The sequence below is a fragment of the Ammodytes marinus genome (genome assembly GCF_949987685.1).
Source record: "Ammodytes marinus genome assembly, chromosome: 8".
Lineage (NCBI taxonomy): Eukaryota > Metazoa > Chordata > Actinopteri > Uranoscopiformes > Ammodytidae > Ammodytes > Ammodytes marinus.
In genome coordinates this window covers 10,418,718-10,440,433 of record NC_137212.1, presented here as the reverse complement: position 1 = coordinate 10,440,433, position 21,716 = coordinate 10,418,718, and the positions used below count along the sequence as shown (strand labels likewise).

Below are 21,716 nucleotides of genomic sequence, written 5' to 3'. Positions count from 1 at the left end.
AAATGAAAATGTATTTATAATAATACAAATAAATAGTCTAAAGTTAAATAGGCCTAAATGTAATTGAAAAATATCGTAAACTAAAGGAAATTGACAACTAGCCTAATTGAGGTCAATAGGCTACGATCAATTAAAAGACAAACTAAAAACGTGGGTCTTCTTGACTATTGAAAATATGAACTGCTCTAAAACGAATATGAAATGCTTTTGTTTTGAAAGAAATGAGCGGAAGTACTGTTTGCTAACTTGTTAATGGGAGACTGAGCTGCAAACCAGTAAAAAAAAAAAAAATCCTCCTTTAACGGAACAGAGGGAGAGACTCCAGCCCATGGACGTATTCAAAGATCAGTCCCACTGACCGCGGTCCGGGCTCGAACATGGAGGGCTGTGGAGGCGACTTGATGCGCTCATGGTCCCGGTTCGGATCTACCGGATCCACCGACTCCCCATCTTCAGCGGTGCCCGCGTCTGAGGCGCAGAAACCCGGGGGAAAGAGGAGGAGAAGGAGGAGGATGAGAGCATTCTGTCTGAGCAGGATGAAGAAGTCCAGCGGACAGCACCTAGACCTGCCCGCAACAAACATCAACAACAACACGCCGTTTATGATCCACAGCCAAATCGGGAAAGAGATCAAACACATCTGCAGCAATTGCCGGGGAGCCGAGGCGCAGGACGGTGAGGGCGCACGGTTCACTTTACTACAGAGTACAGACCATGGTCCTATTATAAGACCCACAGGTTATACTACACACAGGGACAGGGAGGGAGGAAGAGGTGGATTTATTGATGAAGATGCTGGTGACTGCCATAGGTGACCGCTCCCTGCCTGCCTGGGGAATCTGCGGCATCAGCCACTTCATGGTCCTTGCTTGAATTGACCGTAGTTAGCCGACAATAAAAACAATAAAGATTGACTTAAGAAAAAAAGAGCAAAAGACAATAAATACAGCAGGTTAACTGTTCATGTAGTGCAAATCGTAATTGTGTGGCAACATATTGGCTCAGGTGGAGCAATAGATAGGCATTTTATTATTGACAAGCAAAGTAGGCTATATAAAACAATCCAAGCAGAGCAAGTAGGCTATGTGATAAGTAGGTCTACATCACTTCAGTTTCAAGTAATCTAAGATTTCCAAGTTTTTTCTTGTATTGTTTACATAGTGTGTCTGACGATTTAAAAAAACAGCTGCCTTGCCCTTGATTGGACCTGGTTTGAGGTCTTGGCTGCAGCAGCCCTTGGTGGAGGTTGTTGTTGAGTGAGTAAATCGAAGTGAACAGGTCCGGGGTATGTCTGAAGGAATGTGGCCATGCAGTGTGAGTCTGAGCCCTCTGACTCCATCCACAGCTGGGGTTATAGGGTTATGAGTTCACCTCGGAAAGAGATATGAAACTCCTAACCCCACAGCAAAAATCCACTCATGCAATATAATGCGTATTTCACACCCAAAATCACCTGAGGAGGCTTATCAGAGCTCAATGTGGTTCAACCAAGCATCAAGTTTTGTTGTTGAAAGTGAACATTTGGTCTCCGTTTTTATATAGAGAATATTTCATATAATATGCTGTTAATTTAAATTTGGTTAATTTTTTTCTTTTTTAATTCGATGTGTTATTTGGTTTACTGCAGCCACATGTTACCTTACACACAATACCAATAAAGCAACAAAACAATAATGATGATAATAGTAATTATCAACAAAAGAGTAAAAAGATCTCAGGTTCGTACCAGAATCAGTATGGATATCGTATCCAAATCCAGGTATCGGAATAGGATCGGAACTGAGAAAAAGTGGATCGGTGCGTCTCTAGCATTTGATGCGCCGTCTGGTTCTGATTATGAGAGCAGCATTTAGATATCACTATAAAACAGCATATATTTAAAAATATATTTATTGCACGGTGCACAGTCTGCTGTTTACTGTTCCTGTTTTTTATGTTAAATAGTGATTGCCACTGATGGGAACCAAAGGGGCAAGCAAGCGTTACTGTGTTGTTGAGCCCTGCTAATATGTTGATAGTGAGAGAAACCTTTCCTTTATTTGTCCTAGGAGGGTTTGTTTAAGTGCTCTGATGTTCACACCAGGGTGCCACAGAGAGCAACCACAGACATAAACTGTTCACTGAGCACATCTGCCACAGGGGCAGCTGAGGAGGGGAGGTGTTGGACATGGTTGCTGTTGAAGGAAAAGGAGTGCTCAGGTCATCATGCTCTCTGTTTAGCTGTTACAGATCTGAACTGACAGCCCCTCTTGTAACAAGGCCACATCAAGGTCTGACATCTCCACCTGTCTGCAGCTACTGCTGACTGCTTCAGGGGGATTAGTTCTTTCTTCCTCTCCACTGACACACTGTCCGACTTTCTTTTGGTGGCCGTCAATATTTCCTTGGCAGTGTTTGGTTCATTCTGCATGATTATAAGAATGATTTTGCTTGAGGTCACAAGCTTTATGATCATAGAATGAAACAAATAAGATTATTAAACACCAGCTTCGGCCGCTTGTCAGTCGTAGATATTTCATTCTTAGAACACATCACGTCAGAACTAAATCGGAAGGAAACAAACTTTATTTAGAGCACTTACTGAGATAAGACTATTGTAGAAAACGTTGAGGAAACCCCAGAGACCGAACTCACAGCAGTTCAATTAAATGAAATGTTAAAGTGGAACTTCTGCAGCATCTCCATTTGTAAATATGTGTTTTTAGCCTATGATTCTTCTGGTGCTTGTGTGTGTATACATCCACTACCTGCTCCTGCTAAAGTGTTCCTTTGTTTCCCTCCTTGCCTCCGGCTCGGTCCTTGCGCTGTCGTTCTGTAGAGTCGATGTTGTGTGAAATGGGAAAGGTGTAATTCAGAATGAGAAAGTGTGGCATGCTGTGAGGAGCAGCCTCCGGTGTGATTACTTTCAATTAAACGTCCACTCCCTGTAGGCTACGAGAACTAACAGGTCACAGTCAGACAGTGAACGCAAAAAGTGGAGGAGAGAAAGACCTTATGACATAAAACTAGATGTTTTTTTCTCAAAGTTATGAATGTTCACTGTTACACTTTTTCTTCCTGTTGCTTATGCACCATTTCCCTGGACATTTTGTATTCGTCTCTTTGAGGTGTTCATCCTTGAATGATAAGTTGTCTCAACAAAAGATAATTAGTTGGCTTAGATTTAGGCAGTTGGCCTTAAAAATCAAACTGTTGACATATAGAGTTTTCCTAACTTTTTGAATGTTTACAGTGTAGTGAATTATGTGGGGGGGAAAAAGGAAGATTAATACCTATAGTAGTGCTTATAATTCTGCTTTTATTGCCCTGTGCTTAAAACATGTCAGAAAATGTTTTCTTTGTGTTGCTTAATGACTATTGTCTTATTGTCTCTTTTCCAGCAGAGGAAGTGGAGCGTTTGGCAGCAATGCGCTCTGATTCGCTGGTCCCAGGCACGCACACGCCTCCCATTCGGCGGCGGAGCAAATTCGCTAACCTGGGACGTCTGTTTAAACCCTGGAAATGGAGGAAGAAGAAAAGCGAAAAGTTCAAGCAGACCTCTGCCGGTGAGAAGCAAAACCCCTGTGATCACAACACTTCTGTTTAACACCCAACTCCACTCTCTTCTCCCTCTCTCAAGTAATCTGCTCCGCTCACATCTCCAGCAGAAGATAAATGTCTCCCTGTTGCACCTAGCAACAGGAGCATTGATGGATGGAGGCTTGGAGGGCCTGTGCTGCAGAGCAGGGGGTGATTTAGGGGCTGTGTGATTATGGTTATGTAAGGCTGGAGAAGCACCAGGAGGCTTCAAGTCAGATGCTTGGCTACATTTGCTTTTAAGGTGGATTCAGCGATTCTGGAGAATGTTTGTTGTCAATTTCCTTTTTGTCAAAATTTGTTTTACATACCTTTTTTTCCACATCCAGAGCCTAAGCTGTGTATTAACAATGTATTTCTTTTCAATGCTGATTTTGACAAAAAGTTATTTGGTAACACTTTACAATAGGGTATACACAATTGTAGTACCTACTACATAGTTATGCATTACCTACTACATTGTTTTATTTTAGTAGCTAATACATAGATATGCATTACCTACTACATAGGTGTACATAACTATGTAGTAGTTAATAAAAAAACTATGTAGTTACTAAAAAAATAAAAAACCTATGTAATAGGTAATGCATATCTAGTAGTTACTAAAAAAGAACTATGTAGTAGTTACTTACAAAAAAGAAACCCATGTAGTAGGTAATGCATAACTATGTAGTAGTTACTAAAACAAAGAAAAAACCTATGTAGTAGGGAATGCATATCTATGTAGCAGTGACTAAAATGTTGTGTACCTTATGTAAAGTGTTACCAGTTAGTTTGACAACAAGCCTTCTGCAGAATCGCTGATTCCACTTTTAACATAGGCTACTCACCATTCAAACAGATAAAAACTGATGAAAGATGAACATAATTGTATCCAAACAAAATGTAAATATATTCATCGTTTTTTGTCAGTAAAACCAAAACATTGTATATCTGATTCAGTCCATGATTTAATCGCTTTTAATCCATATAAAGACAAATATGAGGATTATATCTGTAGGAGATTATTTTCCTCCTCCCAGTCCATGCTTTAGAAATATATTCGGAAAAACAATAGAAAGTATTAAACTAGAGCTCCATCCTCAATTTTAATCAAATCTAAATCTGGAGCATGAATTTTTGTTTGAGAGAAAATATAAAAATGATGTACTGTAGCTCATGAACACAGCAGCTGCCTTAGGCCTTCTGGAACCTCCTGTGAGGGTTATGAAGTCAGTTTTAACATCTGTGTTATAAATAATTAACTAAAAATAATAATAATTTAAAAAAAGATTATTATGACCCTGTTTAGGTTATTATTTTCATCTGGTAGCTGTCTCTGCAAGGCATGGTGGTATTTAAATCTGTATTAAGTAGACTGTTCATTCTGGGATGATTATAGTCCCAACAGGGTATACGAGCACAACAAAATGGTAAATACGTATTTGATGGAATAATGATAAGGGATGGATTTTAGACACAGTCATAGTGTAACCAATGTTTTTTTTTGTGCAGGATTACATGAATATGCATAAACTTGTAAAACTTAACACACAGTTTTGGAGCTGATATGATGGTTCTACAGCAGCAGCACCAACGTGCAACACATTTCAATTAAAGTTTTATCGTTCGACAATCCCAGATGCAAATCATCATCAAAACTGACTCCATGATGAGCTGTTGATTACCGCATTCATTTGTGATGTAAACACAACAGCATGTGGAAGAGTTGATCATGGAAGTTAACTAGGGCAACACATTAGCTTTAAAGAGGTGATTGTCAGTGAGTTGTTCTCCAGAGCGACGTTAGCCACACAACCATCAGAGAGAAATATGGATGTTAGCACACCTCAGCGTACAGTATGTGCTCTCAGTAGTGAGCTGTTAAAGAGAGCAAAGTGTTTGATTTTGACAGAGAGATGGAAGCTGTTGTTGTCGAATGGTTTTACATCCTGTGCGTCGCTGAGAGAAACAAACACAGTGCAGGGCTCACCAAAGGCTTCCTACAGACAAGCTGCTCTCCCAGCTGACACTGCAGGAGCCTGAGACCTGCTTCCTGTCTCTCTGTGCTGCTAATACAAACACAATATACATGTTCACCACAGCACATAGGAAGGAACATGTTGTGATCACCATGTGTTGATGCTGGAGTCCTGCCATCAGTCAGTCCAGTTGTGTTACATGTAAAGTGATGTAAAGTAATGGTTCATCATAGTCTGATTGAGAGAAAGTAAAGGCCTCACCATTGTTATATTACCATTGTTAAGCTTACATAGTCAAATATAAATGCATGACCTGATTGCAATGCAGCCTGTGCATGGTTTCTCTTTCACTCGCTTCCAAAACAAATACACACGCACCTGCCGGCACACTAGCAAAGATCGTTGTTGTAAAAACACTACAGCTTTCGTCCAAAGGGGCTGCTAGAATCAACATAAACTGATGGTGAATGACAATAGTTTTAGTTGGAAATGTTGTCAGTACATTAAATCCAGTACAGTCCTATTATATATCTATCACCTGATTTATTTTGAATTCCCTCAAGGGGGCGCTACATATTTCCAGTCATTCCTAAATCCTAACCCTGTCATCATTACTGAAGGCTCGGCTTATCCCCACAAAAAAAGTGATTTCTTTATTTTAAAGATTGCTTAAAACAAAAAAAAGATGTATGTGGTATCTGTGATGCAATTACAATATTTGTGTCTTAACTAAACGTAAGGGGAAGTGACCCTTAGTATGTTTACATTAGAGACATTTTAATATTTTAAGAATATTTTAATGAATAATGTTGATAATATTGTAAATCACAATCATTTTGGCCAGGATAACCGTGACATAACATTTGGGTTGACAGTCTGTTTCTTGTTGTTGCTTTTTCTTGTGTATTTGACGTCATGTCTCCTGTGCTCCCTCAAGTGCTGGAGAGGAAAATGTCCACACGCCAGAGCAGAGAAGAGCTCATCAAGAAGGGAGTGCTGAAGGAGGTTTATGAGAAAGGTGAGGGTCAACATAAATACAGTAACACAACACTGCCTCCTCTTTCTTTTCTTTTCTTGTCTCCACTCCATTAACCCTGTTTCTGCCTTTCTTCCTCTTATCCATCCTCCCCCTGCTCTCTGTCTGTTCAGACGGCTCTGTATGTGTTGTAAAAGAGGAGGTGAAGATGGAGAACGGGCGCCTGTCAGAGTCAGAAGGTATTGAGCTGATGGAGGGAGCGGCTGCAGCTGTAGGTAGGCAGCAGAGTGCACATCACCACCATCGTTTTGCATCACCTCTCGTCCCCCGGACCGTAGCATATCTGACTGTTTATATTCCTTTTGTTTTTTTTTCTCCTCAGGCTCTCTGGACTTTCAGATGCTTGGCGAGGCTGCATGTCAGCAGGACCACGGCCAAAGATCCAGCCTGGCTCCGCCCACCAAGAAGTCCGCCCTGTGTCCGTCTGACGGCGCCGCAGAGTCAACCAATCAAATCAGACCTCCTACGTTACACAAACAACCTCCCGGGGTACCACCCAAACCCTTCAACAGGCTACCCAATCACATCACTGGTGGTAAGGTTGGTCTTTGTTGGTAGCAATGTATCTACCGTCTATACCGCAGCGAATAAAACAACTTCTTCTACCACTTAAAGACGAAGCATGCAAAGCAGTAGCCTACTATGAAAGTTAAAAAAATGAATTTGTATGGCACATCATCTTCAAAAACCAAACTAAAAATAAAGCTTCCTAAAGTTTATTTTGACGGGGTATATTTACTTTAAAACATGTGTGTGACGCTGTGATTTTATATTGCAACTGTTAAGATTGAAATTATTACCAAACATTTGCACACTAGTTTATTTTGACAGCTTTTTGAAATGAAAGATGAGCAAATCTTGCAGGAAAATGTCATTCTTCTCTTCTTTTGATATTTGTACTCTAAAATACAAAATACAAAAAAATCAATAAACCATGATATGAAATAACTTGTATTGTGATAGAAGATTTTGACCATACCTCCCAACCCCTATGTGTAATTGTGTGTGCACGTCTAATCCCTTCACACACACACACACACACACACACACACACACACACACACACACACACACACACACACACACACACACACACACACACACACACACACACACACACACACACACACACACACACTCACACACACACACACACACACACACATACACACACACACACATCTTTGTGCAGACGGCGCCCCGGTGAAGTTGCCCTGTATGTCGGTGAAGCTATCTCCTCCTCTGCCTCCAAAGAAGCTCATGATGGCCGTTCCTGCCGGGAGCATGGTGCCCTCTCCGCTTGCCTTCCAGAAGTGCCCTGCCCAACACAGCCACGTTCCAATGGGCGGCACTCACTCCCTGCAGTACGGCACGCTACCCGCTGCACTCCACCCCCCCAGCCGAATCATAGAGGAGCTCAACAAGACCCTGGCCCTCACCATGCAGAGGTTTGAGAGGTGAGCTTGTAAAACCGTGTCTCGAGCTGGAAACAGTTCGGATACAGAGACCTAATAGCCAAAAGATCTCATGCTCATCATTATCATTCATACATACATAACCCTTTAACGTCCCATGGAAAACCTTGCACCTCCAAAACATTCCAACTTTTTTAATAAGATGCTGAGAAAAACAGGCCTGTGATCTAGCTTTGTCCCACTGAATCTCTCAGCTCCTTCCTCCCTTCCTTTGGAAAACCTGGGTCTCACTTTTGTGGATTATTTCTAGAAAAAAATACGTGATCTCATAAATCAACCATCACTATACACCTTTGAACCGTTCAGTCCTAGTTTCATACATCACCTACTGGCCTGGGTTAACATATATACAAATCAAACACACATTCAATCTCCTGCAATCATCCTGCAAACCAAAGAGAATCAATATACAATACTATACAACACAGAAAAACAACATATCCTAACATTTGAGTGAAGAATTGGAAGAATGTGTTCACTTTGATTGGTCGCCTTGTCTGCCAATACTTTGCTACAATCCAAGCTCTGCTCCAGGCTGGTGGCGGTGGTGTTCGCGGAGAAACTGATGTGCTTTTTGGTTATTATTTACCTGTTTTCTTTTTTTTTTCCAAATCAATCTTTTTTTGTTACTTTCCTTTAGCGTCTGTCCCTCATGCCGATCACAGATGGCCAAACTCGATTCATTCAAAAGAACAGGGTGGGATTGGCCATAGCTAGTAGCCATGTTATTTCATGACTTCATGGGACATTGAGCATCTGCCTCTGACCTTCTGACCTTTCCCACCGAAACCCCTGCAGCTCCATGATGCACGGCGTTCCCACGGTGACGATGAGGTGTGGCGACGACAAAGAGAACCTTCCCAATGACGCGGCTTATCGGCTCCGGCCTGGTACGGAGGAGGAAGAGGAGGAGGAAGAGGACGAAGAAGAAGAGGAAGACGATGAGGAAGAGGAGGAGGAAGATGACGAGGAAGATGATGACGATACACTGTTTACAAGTAGGTGTCTCCCATCCGCTCTCTGTGTCTGCTATCTCAAAGAGTTCGACCATGACCTTTGACTGGGTAATGCTGTAACCTAACATGGCTTTGTGGTCTGCTCTAAAATTTGAAAAACAAACTGTGTGCACATGCATGGATGGGCCTATGAATAGGCTAAATGTGTCAACTGGGCATGCAGTAACTAAATACCGCCTGCCGATGATATGTCCTCCACTAATCTATCACTTTGGGATTGTTTTTAACAATGAAATGCTTTATAAATAAAATGTTTTATTATTATTTTACAATTGTCGAACGGTGAAAGCCAATGCTTTAAAGATGGTAATGCTCCTACGAAGCTACAACATGGTGCAAGGTCACTGTGACCTGACGATATACAGTATCTCACAAAAGTGAGTACACCCCTCACATTTCTTCACATTTTTCTTTATATCTTTCCATGGGACAACACTGAATAAATGACACTTTGATACAATGTCAAGTAGTCAGTGTACAGCTTGTATAACAGTGTAAATTTACTGTCCCCTCAAAATAACTCGACACACAGCCATTAATGTCTAAACTGCTGGCAACAAAAGTGAGTACACCCCTTAGAAAAAATTTACAAATTGGGCCCAAAGTGTAAATATTTTGTGTGGCCACCATTATTTTCCAGCACTGCCTTAACCCTCTTGGGCATGTAGTTCACTAGAGCTTCACAGGTTGCAACTGGAACCCTCTTCCACCCATTTATGACAGCATCACAGAGCTGGTGGATATTAAAGACCTTGCGCTCCTCCACCTTCTGTTTGAGGATGCCCCAAAGATGCTCAATAGGGGTTAGGTCTGGAGACATGGTTGGCCAGGCCATAACCTTTACCCTCAGCTTTTTTAGCAAGCCACTGGTCGTCTTGGAGGTGTGTTTGGGGTCGTTATCATGTTGCAGTACTGCCCTGCGGCCCAGTTTACGAAGGTTGAGTGCACGTGGTCAGCGTCGTACACAGAGGTCGGCTTTGGAAAATAGACGTATGAGTGCTGCCAGCATTGCTGAAGGGCTTGAAGGGGTGGGGGGTCAACCTGTCAGTGCTCAGACCATACGCCGCACTCTGCATCATACTGGTCTGCATGGCTGTCCTCCCAGAAGGAAGCCTATTCTAAAGATGATGCACAAGAAACCCCACAAAAAGTTTGCTGAAGACAAACAGACTACGGACATGGATTACTGCAACCATGTCCTGTGGTCTGATGAGACCAAAATACATTTATTTGGTTCAGATGGTGTTAAGAGTGTGGAGCGGCAACCAGGTGAGGAGTACAAAGACAAGTGTGTCTTGCCTAGAGTCAAGCATGGTGGTTGGAGTGTCATGGTCTGGGGCTGCATGAGTGCTGCCAGCACTGGGGATCTACAGTTCATTGAATTCTAACATGTACTGTGACATACTGAAGCAGAGCATGATCCCCTCCCTTCATAAACTGGGCCGCAGGGCAGTACTGCAACATGATAACGACCCCAAACACACCTCCGAACGACCACTGGTTTGCTAAAGAAGCTGAGGGTAAAGGTTATGGACTGGCCAAGCATGTCACCAGTCTTAAACCCTATTGAGCATCTTTGGGGCATCCTCAAACGGGAGATGGAGGAGCGCAAGGACTCTAATATCCACCAGCTCCTTGATGTCGTCATGAATGGGTAGAAGAGGGTTCCAGTTGCAACCTGTGAAGCTCTAGTGAACTACATGCCCAAGAGGGTTAAGGCAGCGCTAGAAAATAATGATGGCAAAACAAAAAATTTACACTTTGGGCCCAATTTGGACATTTTTTCTTAGGGGTGTACTCACTTTTGTTGCCAACAGTTTAGACATTAATGGCTGTGTGTCGAGTTATTTTGAGGGGACAGTAAATTTACACTGTTATACAAGCTGTACACTGACTACTTGACATTGTATCAAAGTGTCATTTATTCAGTGTTGTCGCATGGAAAGATATAATGAAATATTTGAAGAAATGTGAGGGGTGTACTCACTTTTGTGAGATACTGTATGTAAGGCTGCAGTACCCTTTGACCTCTATACCTAATCAGTTCACCTTTGAGTCAGACTTGATATCTGCGCATACTTTGATAAAAATCCCTCAAAGTGTTCATGAGATTTTGCGCTCACAAGAATGGCCTGGACGGTCGGACGTATGATGTACGTATGGGTGGAAGGACGGAAAACTCATAACCATTATGCCGCTGGCCTTTGGCTATCACAAACGCGGATGCATTAAGAAAAGAAAAAAAGAACTATCTATACAGGCTCCCTTTAGTCAGCTTATAATAACCTGATAATTGTGTATTAATACCCTAAACATGTTGCCTCTTGTGTGCTCGTTGTAGGCACACTGGCCATGAAGGTTTTACGAAAAGACTCTCTGGCTATCAAGATCAACAACCGTCCCTCGCAGAGGGAGCTGGAGGAAAAGAACATTCTACCGCTGCAGTCGGACCAAGAGAGACTCGTGTTTCGACAACAAACAGCAACCAAACTGACCAGGTGAGAATCAGGATTTTACTGAGCCACATGTGCAGACACATGTGCACGTTACTGCTGTAATGTTAGCTGTGATCCATGTGACCTGGCTGCCAAAGGTAGCAGAGGATGAGTCATGATGCCGGGAGAAGAGAGATTAAAGTTGTGGAAAATAGAAAGCGGAAGAAGCATGTGCCGATACAACACTGTAAATGGAAAAGCATACAACATCTTCTCTAATCATTCCTTATTTAGACTCATTAAAAGTGCAATTACTTCAAAGAGTATTTGGTCACAAAATAAATACAAACATTTAAAGACACCATCTTAAATCCACCGTTTTTAAACACTATGTTTGCATACTAAAACACTGACCATAGAGGTGTAACCATTGATTTTTTTTAAATATTTAACCACTTAACAGAGTTTACAAAATTGCAGGCAGAAAAATACCTTTGATAGGTCAAACCAAAAGTCCAAAACCATCTAAAAATATTTGATATCCAATGATACAAACCAGAGGAAAACATAAAATCCTCACATTCGAAGTTGAGGGGGATGTTTGGCAAAATCGACAAAAGATCTAAAAACTAACTCAGTGTTACTTTATGATGCCAAACTTAATTACAATCAAGATTTGTATCAAAACAAAAATACAAATCTTGAAAATAAATTTGTAAAGTAAGAATTTTGTGACATTGGTGCCATTTACGCGAAAAGCCTGTGGCTGTAAATGTGGAAGTAAGCACACACATTCACTAAAACATCCTATTAAAATGGGTTTTGTTGCCATTTCTTCCAGGCGGTTAAGTCAGCGGCCAACAGCAGAGGAGCTGGAGCAGAGAAACATACTGAAACGTAAGTTATCAGACAGTAAGAAAATAAGTAAAAAAGTAAAAAAATCCAAAATGAATCTTGACTGTGTATGACTGCACTCTCTTCCTCCTTGCTGTCAGCTCGAAACGATCTGGAGGAGCAGGAGGAGAAGAGGGAGATCAAGAAACATTTGTCCAAAAAGGTGAGACAGACGTGGAGAAGATGGAGTGTTTGATCAGTGGTTAGAACTTTTCTGTGCTGACCGAACCATCAGTCCTTCAGATTGCAGCCTTTTGAGAGGATGATAGTATTATCTGTTACATCATCCTGTGTGTGTGTGTGTGTGTGTGTGTGTGTGTGTGTGTGTGTGTGTGTGTGTGTGTGTGTGTGTGTGTGTGTGTGTGTGTGTGTGTGTGTGTGTGTGTGTGTGTGTGTGTGTTCTCTGTTGTTGCACAGTAATGATGATGATATGTGATTATGTGTATTGATAGATGTAGCAAAAGCCAATATTATATTGCAGGTAAAGACATGTGTATTCTTTGTCTTCGAGATAAATCATGTAGTAAATAATCACTTTTAAATGGAATGTATATACTTTGTCATTTAAAAAAAATAAAATCAATTAGGGATTTTTTAATCACAAATTAATTTATTTTAAGTCGTCAGTTTTTTTATTTTATTTTAAGTTTTCTATTAAATAAATAAAAATTTGATTGTTTAAACTGATTTCAATTGAGCTTATAAAAAAAAGACACACATATTCTCTTTATCCTGAATATTGTATTGATTTGAGAACATGATTATAAATACATTGCATTGACTGTAGAGAATTGACAGTAGTTTTTTATTTTATTTTGCCATGCAGCGGCTATTTTCCAGTCATACACATGACCTTCTAGCTCGTGTTTGTCAGTGTGCATGTTGCTGGGCATTGGGCTGCTTAATAAGATGCTCTTCTTGCTTGCTGCAGCTCAGTCAGAGGCCCACAGTGGAGGAGCTGAGGGAGGCCAAGATCCTCATCCGCTTCAGTGACTATGTGGAGGTGGCCGAGGCCCAGGACTACGACAGGAGAGCAGACAAGCCGTGGACTCGGCTAACAGCTGCTGACAAGGTTAATCTTAACACAATGACGCCACTTTCTCATGTAGTCTGTGTGTATATATCAGTGATTCTTGAGAAGAGGGACAAAACAGGGTGCAATGTTGAAAAAATACAAACCCTATGTTTCGGCAAATTAAATTACATGTATATGTATCCAACATATACTAAGCTACTGAGCTAAGCTTTGACACAACCTCTCAGCTTTTGTTTTGTTTACCGTCATTGGCCAATCACCACCGTCAGATGTCAACTCAGTCAGATTTCCTGTCTGATGGTGTTGACATATTTAACGTTTCTTATTTTTAGTTTTAAACATAACAGCAGTTACATATGGAAGACGGCCTTTTGTCCCGGTTCTCAAGAATCAATGATATACTGTATGGTTCACATATGTACTGTATATACACAGGGTGCGATTTGTGAAAACAGTTTCGGAACTTAATGTTTACATCTCCAGTTGCAGGATTATTTAAACATGGTGGCTGAAATCATACACAACAAAACATGCAAGAATATACGATGGCATATTAGGGCCATTGTAGTTAGAAGAATAATAATTTATGGAGCCAGGGAAGGTGGATAATATTCTGAGAAAAAAACTATTTCAAGATCAAAGTTGCATATAAACATAATTGCCAGAAAAAAACTTTATAAAACAAATCTGCGATAAATAAAACTGAAGTATTATTTCACTGTAGTAGAAAGCGCCACTCGGTTTGGCCAACAAAAACGTAGCTGTGGTGTCATCTCTATTATCACGCATACATTTTTAGCGCTGACAGTGAGAGAATATTTCTGATTCTATCGTTGTTTGCACATAAAATGATTTAGCAGAGGCAGGGACTATATGAAGACCAGAGGCAAATTGTGGAAAATATGTGTTTGTTTGTGTGTTGTTCAGGCTGCCATCAGGAAGGAGCTGAATGAGTTTAAAAGCACAGAGATGGAGGTGCATGAGTCGAGCCGGCATCTGACCAGGTGAGACAGAGGTGCACTCGCAGCCAGTGAGACACCAGTAAAAGTAAAAGCCCAATGGGTTTAGTTTGAGTGTAAAACTGTCATGAAGTGAAGAAAATAACTTGACCTGTTGGTGGTGCTTTGATGAAAAGTCAGGGCGTGTATCCTCTGGGTCCCTGCATGTCTGTACAAAATTTGAAAAAACTATTCATGACGCATTTGTTGAAATATTTAACTCTGGAGCATAGTGAAAGACCACCAGTTTCTCAAAAGCTACTCACCTACTCTTACTCCTCTTTCTCAGGTTTCATCGGCCATGAAAGGATTGAGTCAGACTTCAACCGTTCTTTTCTACTCCCACACAAAACCTCAAGTGTTCAGACTGCTACCTGCTGACTGCTACCACTTCCAGCGTTGAATTCAACTGGCCAAGACTGGATGGAATAATGTGCAGCAGCCATTACAGGGAACAGGAGCAAAACACTTTTTAGAAGTAACATGGATTGAACTCTAAAACGGGGCTTTACAAAGACTTCTTGATTTCCAAAAGCTTTTAATTTTCTATGATGAAGAGGTGTTTTTTTTTATATACTTTGCACTTTTATTTTGAACAAGGCTTTAGGAAGTCAAACATGCATTCTGTGCCAAGTGTGAGGACAGAAAACGGTACGAGGCGAATATATTCTTTCTTATTACACAGGGATTGTTTTCTTGCCTTTTTACCATGATCTCACTCTCCTCTCACAACTGGACTAAATCTTTTTCTGGAGGTGTGCTTGTGTTGCTGCAGTATTACTCCATAAATTACATCTAGATGAACGTTAATTTCATTTTGCCGGATGAATAGAAATATTTACCGACAGCTTACGCTGTTGTAGGCAGCTGGATCATAAGCCAAATTCTACAAAATTCGAATCAATGTCCCAAAACGCCAGTACAGTAAAAATGAAAACACACAAACACCAATCAACATAGCAATAACTTCTGATTTTATTTCCTTATTTGTCTTTCTATGTGTGGGCTGCATTAAAAAAAAAGAGCTCAGAATACTTTGCAGGCTTCAGATCTCCTGTTTTAAACCAAAGCAACTTGACTTGCTGTAAAAGTTGTGATCTTGAATGCATCCCAGAGAGTTCAGTAACCCGCTGTGTCACTGTGCCTACGTACTGTTTACAGGGATTTATAAACTGCCAAATTAACTTGTTTCATTTGAGGAGTATTATGTGTCGACAGTCAAATGTTTCTGAACTCTCTCCTACACTACCAGAAACTAGACTTTTTAAAATTAATTTCATTTTTAATGTCTGAGACAAACCTTTATGAGTTACAAATCATGAAAAATCTGCCACCTTACTTTTATTTATTTTTTTATTGTTTACAGTTCATATGAGGTTCATGAATTGACAGTTTTGACCATATTAATGGGAGAACTTGTTGTTCTGTAGTGTGTGTGCGTGTGTGTGTGTGTGTGTGTGTTGATGTGCAAGCGGCAGTAACATTGCTGTCTCTTGTATGTTTAAAATTGTTTGAGATAAAAAATATTCTCAGAATTCTAAGACCTGTACATAGCAAAGAAAGAAAGCGAGACTTTTCAAATGTTTTTTGTAAAGCAGAAAAACTGCATGTGAGTATTAATTTGATGTGAGTCTCCTATGATGATGTATGCAGTTTCTTAAAGAAAGAAACGTATTTAAAAAAAAAAGAAAAGTTTTATGCTTCCTTGTCTTCATCCAAACAGCATTAGCATTGATCAGATTGACCATCCACTCTTTGTAGAAGCAGTTCTTAAAGCAGTTCTTAAGTTTCTTATTGAACTCCTTTCCATGTAGAGTTCTTCATATTCTTTGGGGAAAAGCTGGGTTGTCAATAACACAGTCCTTCTGGATTAGTGCAAGGAGCCTGTGATGAGTGTTCAGGTCAGTCATGCAGAGACAAATCCCCACGGACCCTGAACGTCACATGGTCTGTTAGTCCCTCAGTGGAGTTCAGAGCAGGTCCTGCTGTATGTCCTCACCTGTTAGGCCCAGATGTCTCTGTGGTGTGTGGAGCAACATGTGGCTACACAGCGTGCATCGGAGTGCCGCAGTATTTGTGCCACAAGTCGATGGCTTTAGTCACAATGGCGTCTGTGTTTTCCTGTGGTGTCTGAGAAGGGGGAATGTTGTTGTGAGGTTTAATGAGTGCACCTACTATGAGGACAGAACACAATGCATTTCTGTTTGCTGGACAATAACATCACTTTGGTGCGGCTGTTGTCTACTCACATTGCACAGAAACTTGTACATGCCTTCAGGCCGGTTGATGCCCATCAATATGATCTTGTAGCTGAGCAGAATCTCCAGAGCCACGAACACCAGGATCTTACAGGAGCCACTGATCACTTTGTCCCATACCCTGAAAATAATCAAAGTTAATTTGATCAGTATGAAGAATTTCAGGTCAAGATATGACAAAACACATTATTTGAATAATTGACTAAATTTAGAGGCAACAAAACAAATATGTTCATTAGATTGTTCTACATTCATTCAAACTGATAAGGGCTGACCATCAAAGTGACAAAAACCCCGATTTCACGCACACGCCCATCTAAAAACCAATGAATGAATAGTAGAGGGAGACACAGCTCACGTCGGTGATGACTAGAGATAGACGGATGAATCGTCGGCTGATTAATGGCATTTTGATATAATCGGCAACAGCCAATACCTGCGCTCACAATGCCAACTGAAAAATAAACAAAGAATGTCTGCAGACAGCCTCGTCAGTGTGGCTGCTGTGGAGTTATGTGAGCACTGTGTTTTTATTTAATAAATGTCTGTTAAGTTAAATTTTGTTTCTCATTTGTTATTAAACAGTATTTTATCAAATGCAAAAAACAAAACAGCAATGTCATATCTGCATTGTACAGTATATCGATGGACCTGATCTCTAAATATTTGCATCAAACAATTGAAAAACACATAACGGTCGACCACCAGGGATGTCTACAGGGCGTAGGTATGTCAAGAAAAGTTCTGTGAAAAACCAAACCTAACTGGATCAAAGCTATCGGTGGAACAAAAACATCAACCTTGGTTTGGATTTTAAGGTTGCAAAAACACCCTCCGTTTGTTGAGGATTTAAAACAAAAATAAAAAGATATGTATGAATCCTTGCTGTGTGCTGACAGTAGTGTTCAGTAGGCTGACCTCTGCAGGCTGGATTCAGGCAGGCAGCCAGCGAAGCAGCGTGTGAACCAGAGGCTGTAGGGCAGCTGAGCCAGGGCTCCGGTGTTCTTCAGATGGCTCAGCAGTCGAGGTTCCTCCTGACTCAGGTAATGCTCCAGGCTCTTTGGCTACAGCACAACAGAACAGAATGAGGGGGAACAACAAAGTCTTGATTCATAGTCACGTAAATGTAGAAAATAATGTGATCAAAACTGCTGAATCCTGTGGACATTCTATACACTAAATTATCAATGGGATTCCCTTATGAGCTTTGTATCAGTGGATGTGTTCATTCCACAACATTAAGAAACATCTATAGAAAACCTTTCCATTCGAAATGGTTCAATATGATGTGAAGGAACATTTTTACAGAGACTGTCTTTTAAGCTAAATGTAACACAAACCAGGTGTGGTACGGAGTCTCCAAACTTTGTGTGGAACTGATTGACAAAACACTTGATCAGCCAATAGCAGTCGACAGGATCGTCTACGATCTCCTCCATGGATCGACTGATGGAGAGGAAGTCCTCGTTCTCTTCATCCTGGAAAAAAGGACAACAGCACATCAATACAGTGGCAAAGAATTAAGGAAGCGCAGGAGAAATTTGAGTACTAGCCACCTAAAAATGGTGTTGAGAGACAGCTAACCTGTGCCCACCTGCAGAATAAAAGGTATATGGAGATTAATCACCACACCAAAAACAGAACTAGATGGATAATTCTTTTAGTATGTTTATCCTAACAAATGCAGGTATTATGAGTCACCTTTTAGGCTAATATAGTGATGGTACACTGATGGTAGAAACGATGATTTCGAAACATTCCCACATTTAGTTCTGTTCCCAACCAAGTGTACTGTATATTCAATTGGCTGCTGATTTGGAACTGAAAGTTGTTAGAAATATCCAAAAAACACAATACACATTATATATTATTCCATATACCGTATCTTTGTTTTTGTGTATCCGAAGTCAGACTCATTGTCATAATTGTTATTTTGATGAAATGCAGCAAGGATCTTTTTATCGATACATATACTATAATACTCAGAGATGGAAACCTGGTTAATTAACAAAGCTGAGGATCCACATCAAGTCGTTTTTAGACAATTGTTATTCCGTCTGCTAGGTCGAGGATTTACTTGTAACAAATAATATGGATGCTTCTAATGCACTATATCAAATGTAAAACATTTGTTGAATCGCTTTAAAAACAACCATGTCTTGTGTTTCATCTTACCGGGGCTGCTGTCTCAGAGCACCTTGGTAGAACCTGGTTCTCCAGCTGGAACATGCGCAGGTAGACGTGGGTGGAGGGTGTGGATGAGTTGATGTATCTCATCACCTCCAGAGCCTCCACCATGTCCTGGGACTGCTCCTTCCTGTAGCCTCCCACCAGAGCGTGAGAGTCACTGTGGGGAGGTAGGATGCCTGCAGGAACAGGAGAAGGGGAATTATTTGCATGCAATGTTGGCCATTATTGTGTGTTTGTGTGTGTGTGTGTGTGTGTGTGTGTGTGTGTGTGTGTGTGTGTGTGTGTGTCTTACCCAACAATACCTTCCACACATGGATCCTATACATGGATGGGAGGGGGAACCTCTGACTGAAGGTGCTCAGCTTATCTAGATCTGTTAAAGGCGTGAAAGGACAACGACTGACATATAATATCCATCAAAACTGAGCCACAACCTGATGAGAAAGTATGTGAAGCAATCACAATAGCTTGCCTTAAAATTTTGAATAATTCAACTTTTATTAAATTTTATGTAGGCTATATATGTAGTATAGTTGTTGTTGTTGTTGTTGTTGTAGTGTGTGTGTGTGTGTGTGTGTGTGTGTGTGTGTGTACTATGGGGATAAATAAAGTAAGTATGCAATCCATCCAGCCTAAAGCAAGTTAGATCTATGAACCAATGTGGGATACCTGCTGTAGTGGCTTTAATAATTAACTCACTTATTATAACTCTTATTATATAATGTGCTCGTGACAAGTGACAACATCAGTATGTTTGATTAAATCCAGTGTGTGAAGTGTAGACACACATTTTATACATTTTGTTTTATATGATTCATTCTTCAATAATATTTTGCCTTCTTGTACAAAATCTACTTGTGTTTTAAATGACAACTCTGTCTGAAGAGTTGGTGTGATACCCAGCCTGATAGGGGGCGACACCTCAAACATCTTAGACTAAAGTAACAGTGAGGTGTGTAAATGTATCATCCTGGCGAACATCCAGAATCCAGAATAATTACCATTGGGCATCAGAAGCCAAACGTTTTTTTTTTGTCATCCCATTGTTGGTCTCTTCACCATTTTGGTCACAGCTAGCCTATAAAATAGTATCTAATTTCGAGAACACAACTCAGACAAGACCCTGGCTAAATTGCTCTTAACAGGAAGCTGTGATCATCTCTCAGTGCTTGCATGCAGCACACCATAGTTCATCTGTGTTTTCCCCTAAAGCTTAGTAAAGATGCTGTCTTTATATTCGACCTGAATTAAGTTATTTAACAGAATGATTGCATAAACTTCGTACATTCTGGTCCTATAATAGGTGAGTCACGGCCGTATGTGGACCTATAATAAGAGGTCAGGACTCACGACAGACATGGGGTGATGTTTACCGGGGTTGCGAATGAACCAATATTCACACTGAAGCCCCAACAATTGTATTCGGGACTGCCCGATATTACTTACCCAGAGGATTATCCTTGAGCAGTATTTCCAGGGACTTCTTCTCCTCCACTCCCCTGAAACCCACCTTTTCATAATATGCGGAGCGGAAGTTTCTCTGCGGGTCGTCAGCCATAACTGTGACCTGCTCACTCACTGACACCTGCCCAACATTTCCAACAAGAACAAAAAACGGTGTAGTGTGTAGGCCGGTCTATTAGTCAAGTGCTTACTAGTGTAGCATATTCTGCTGTAAATTGTGTTAGCTGTGAGCCTGTGACACAAACAATTTAAAACGCTGTCAGAGAATAAAAACAAGACCACAACAGTTGGTTTGTATTTTAACCATGTATCAAGAAGCAAGACTGACTGACAGCGCCGTCCTACAAGACTTGTACCCTATCGAGCAATACGTGTTTAAAAGTATCATATTCAATACCTTGCAGTGCTGTGTTTCACGCTGGGACTGATGATATCATGTATCCTGCCTACAGCTGTAAGCTAGTTAGCTCGCTAACAACATCTCTCCAGCCAACGAGCTAACGCTACACTTTAGATCTAGGCTACTTTATAACTGTAACATGTACGGAAAGACAAGCGGGTTAGGAGACATGTAAGTATAGTTACTGGTAGCACTGTGGAACACGGGAACATAAATGTACAACCCTCATAGCCTGTGCCTACTCCATGCTAACCAACAGTGTTATTATCATCGAAGCACTTCCGGGTAAGACTGTCAAATTAAAATGCAGTTGATGAACTTTAAAAAAGGGGAGCGTAGCATCTGTATGTCCATGCATAGGCCTAATGTAAAAATAGAAATAATTCGAAACCAACTCGTTTGAATCAGATCAGCAGCCATGTTGCACCTGTAGTTACATTTATAGTATACAAATCCAATTAGGACAAGCCATAGGCCTAGGAGAGAGGAAAACTAAAAATCATGTTGGGAGATGATCCATAAGCAGTAGCTATAAACTGCAAAATATAGCCTATTCAATGTATTGATATTTATTATAAATATATACATAGGCTAGCACATATAGGCCGATAGTAATTTATACAGTATTAGCTAGGCCTATGATAGATGGTAGGTACATTATAGATTGTGTATTTTGCTTTTATCTATGCTACCATTTCCTATAACTCTTTAGCAATAGGCCAATTGATTTCTGATCTGCCAAACGGTATGTTTATTATTGTGTATGAAAACATGGGGAAGCTAATTATTCTGTTTTTGCATTGCCTTAACCTAGAAGTAAATGCCTTGCTTATTAGAATAGGACTTTCTAACAACTGTAGCCTAGGTATAATAAGCTTGTTTTCCTTTCAATGTAATGACTAATTTTTTATTTATTTTGTGTGTACGTATTACTTTGTTGTAACTGTCCACTTGCTTCATAATTTTATTTTATTGTT

General features: G+C 40.6%; 2 protein-coding genes across 2 annotated transcripts; one reads left to right on the top strand and one right to left on the bottom strand.

The window, feature by feature from the left end:
* Positions 1 to 593: 593 nt before the first annotated feature.
* Positions 594 to 14,437, top strand: phactr1 (phosphatase and actin regulator 1; the record flags this gene model as incomplete). Its single annotated transcript, XM_080033080.1, has 12 exons — positions 594 to 675; positions 3,381 to 3,545; positions 6,475 to 6,555; positions 6,687 to 6,788; positions 6,896 to 7,105; positions 7,766 to 8,030; positions 8,847 to 9,046; positions 11,406 to 11,562; positions 12,341 to 12,396; positions 12,495 to 12,556; positions 13,325 to 13,465; positions 14,357 to 14,437. Exons 1-12 carry the CDS (start codon positions 603 to 605, stop codon positions 14,435 to 14,437), a joined length of 1,593 nt encoding a protein of 530 aa, XP_079889206.1. The 5' UTR covers positions 594 to 602.
* Positions 14,438 to 15,331: 894 nt separating this feature from the next.
* Positions 15,332 to 20,998, bottom strand: tbc1d7 (TBC1 domain family, member 7). Its single transcript, XM_080033081.1, has 8 exons — positions 20,737 to 20,998; positions 20,322 to 20,460; positions 19,168 to 19,248; positions 18,861 to 19,051; positions 18,026 to 18,163; positions 17,604 to 17,749; positions 16,677 to 16,806; positions 15,332 to 16,557 (listed from the first exon to the last, which is right to left on the bottom strand). Exons 2-8 carry the CDS (start codon positions 20,431 to 20,433, stop codon positions 16,471 to 16,473), a joined length of 885 nt encoding a protein of 294 aa, XP_079889207.1. The 5' UTR covers positions 20,434 to 20,460; positions 20,737 to 20,998; the 3' UTR covers positions 15,332 to 16,470.
* Between the last annotated feature and the right edge of the window lie 718 nt (positions 20,999 to 21,716).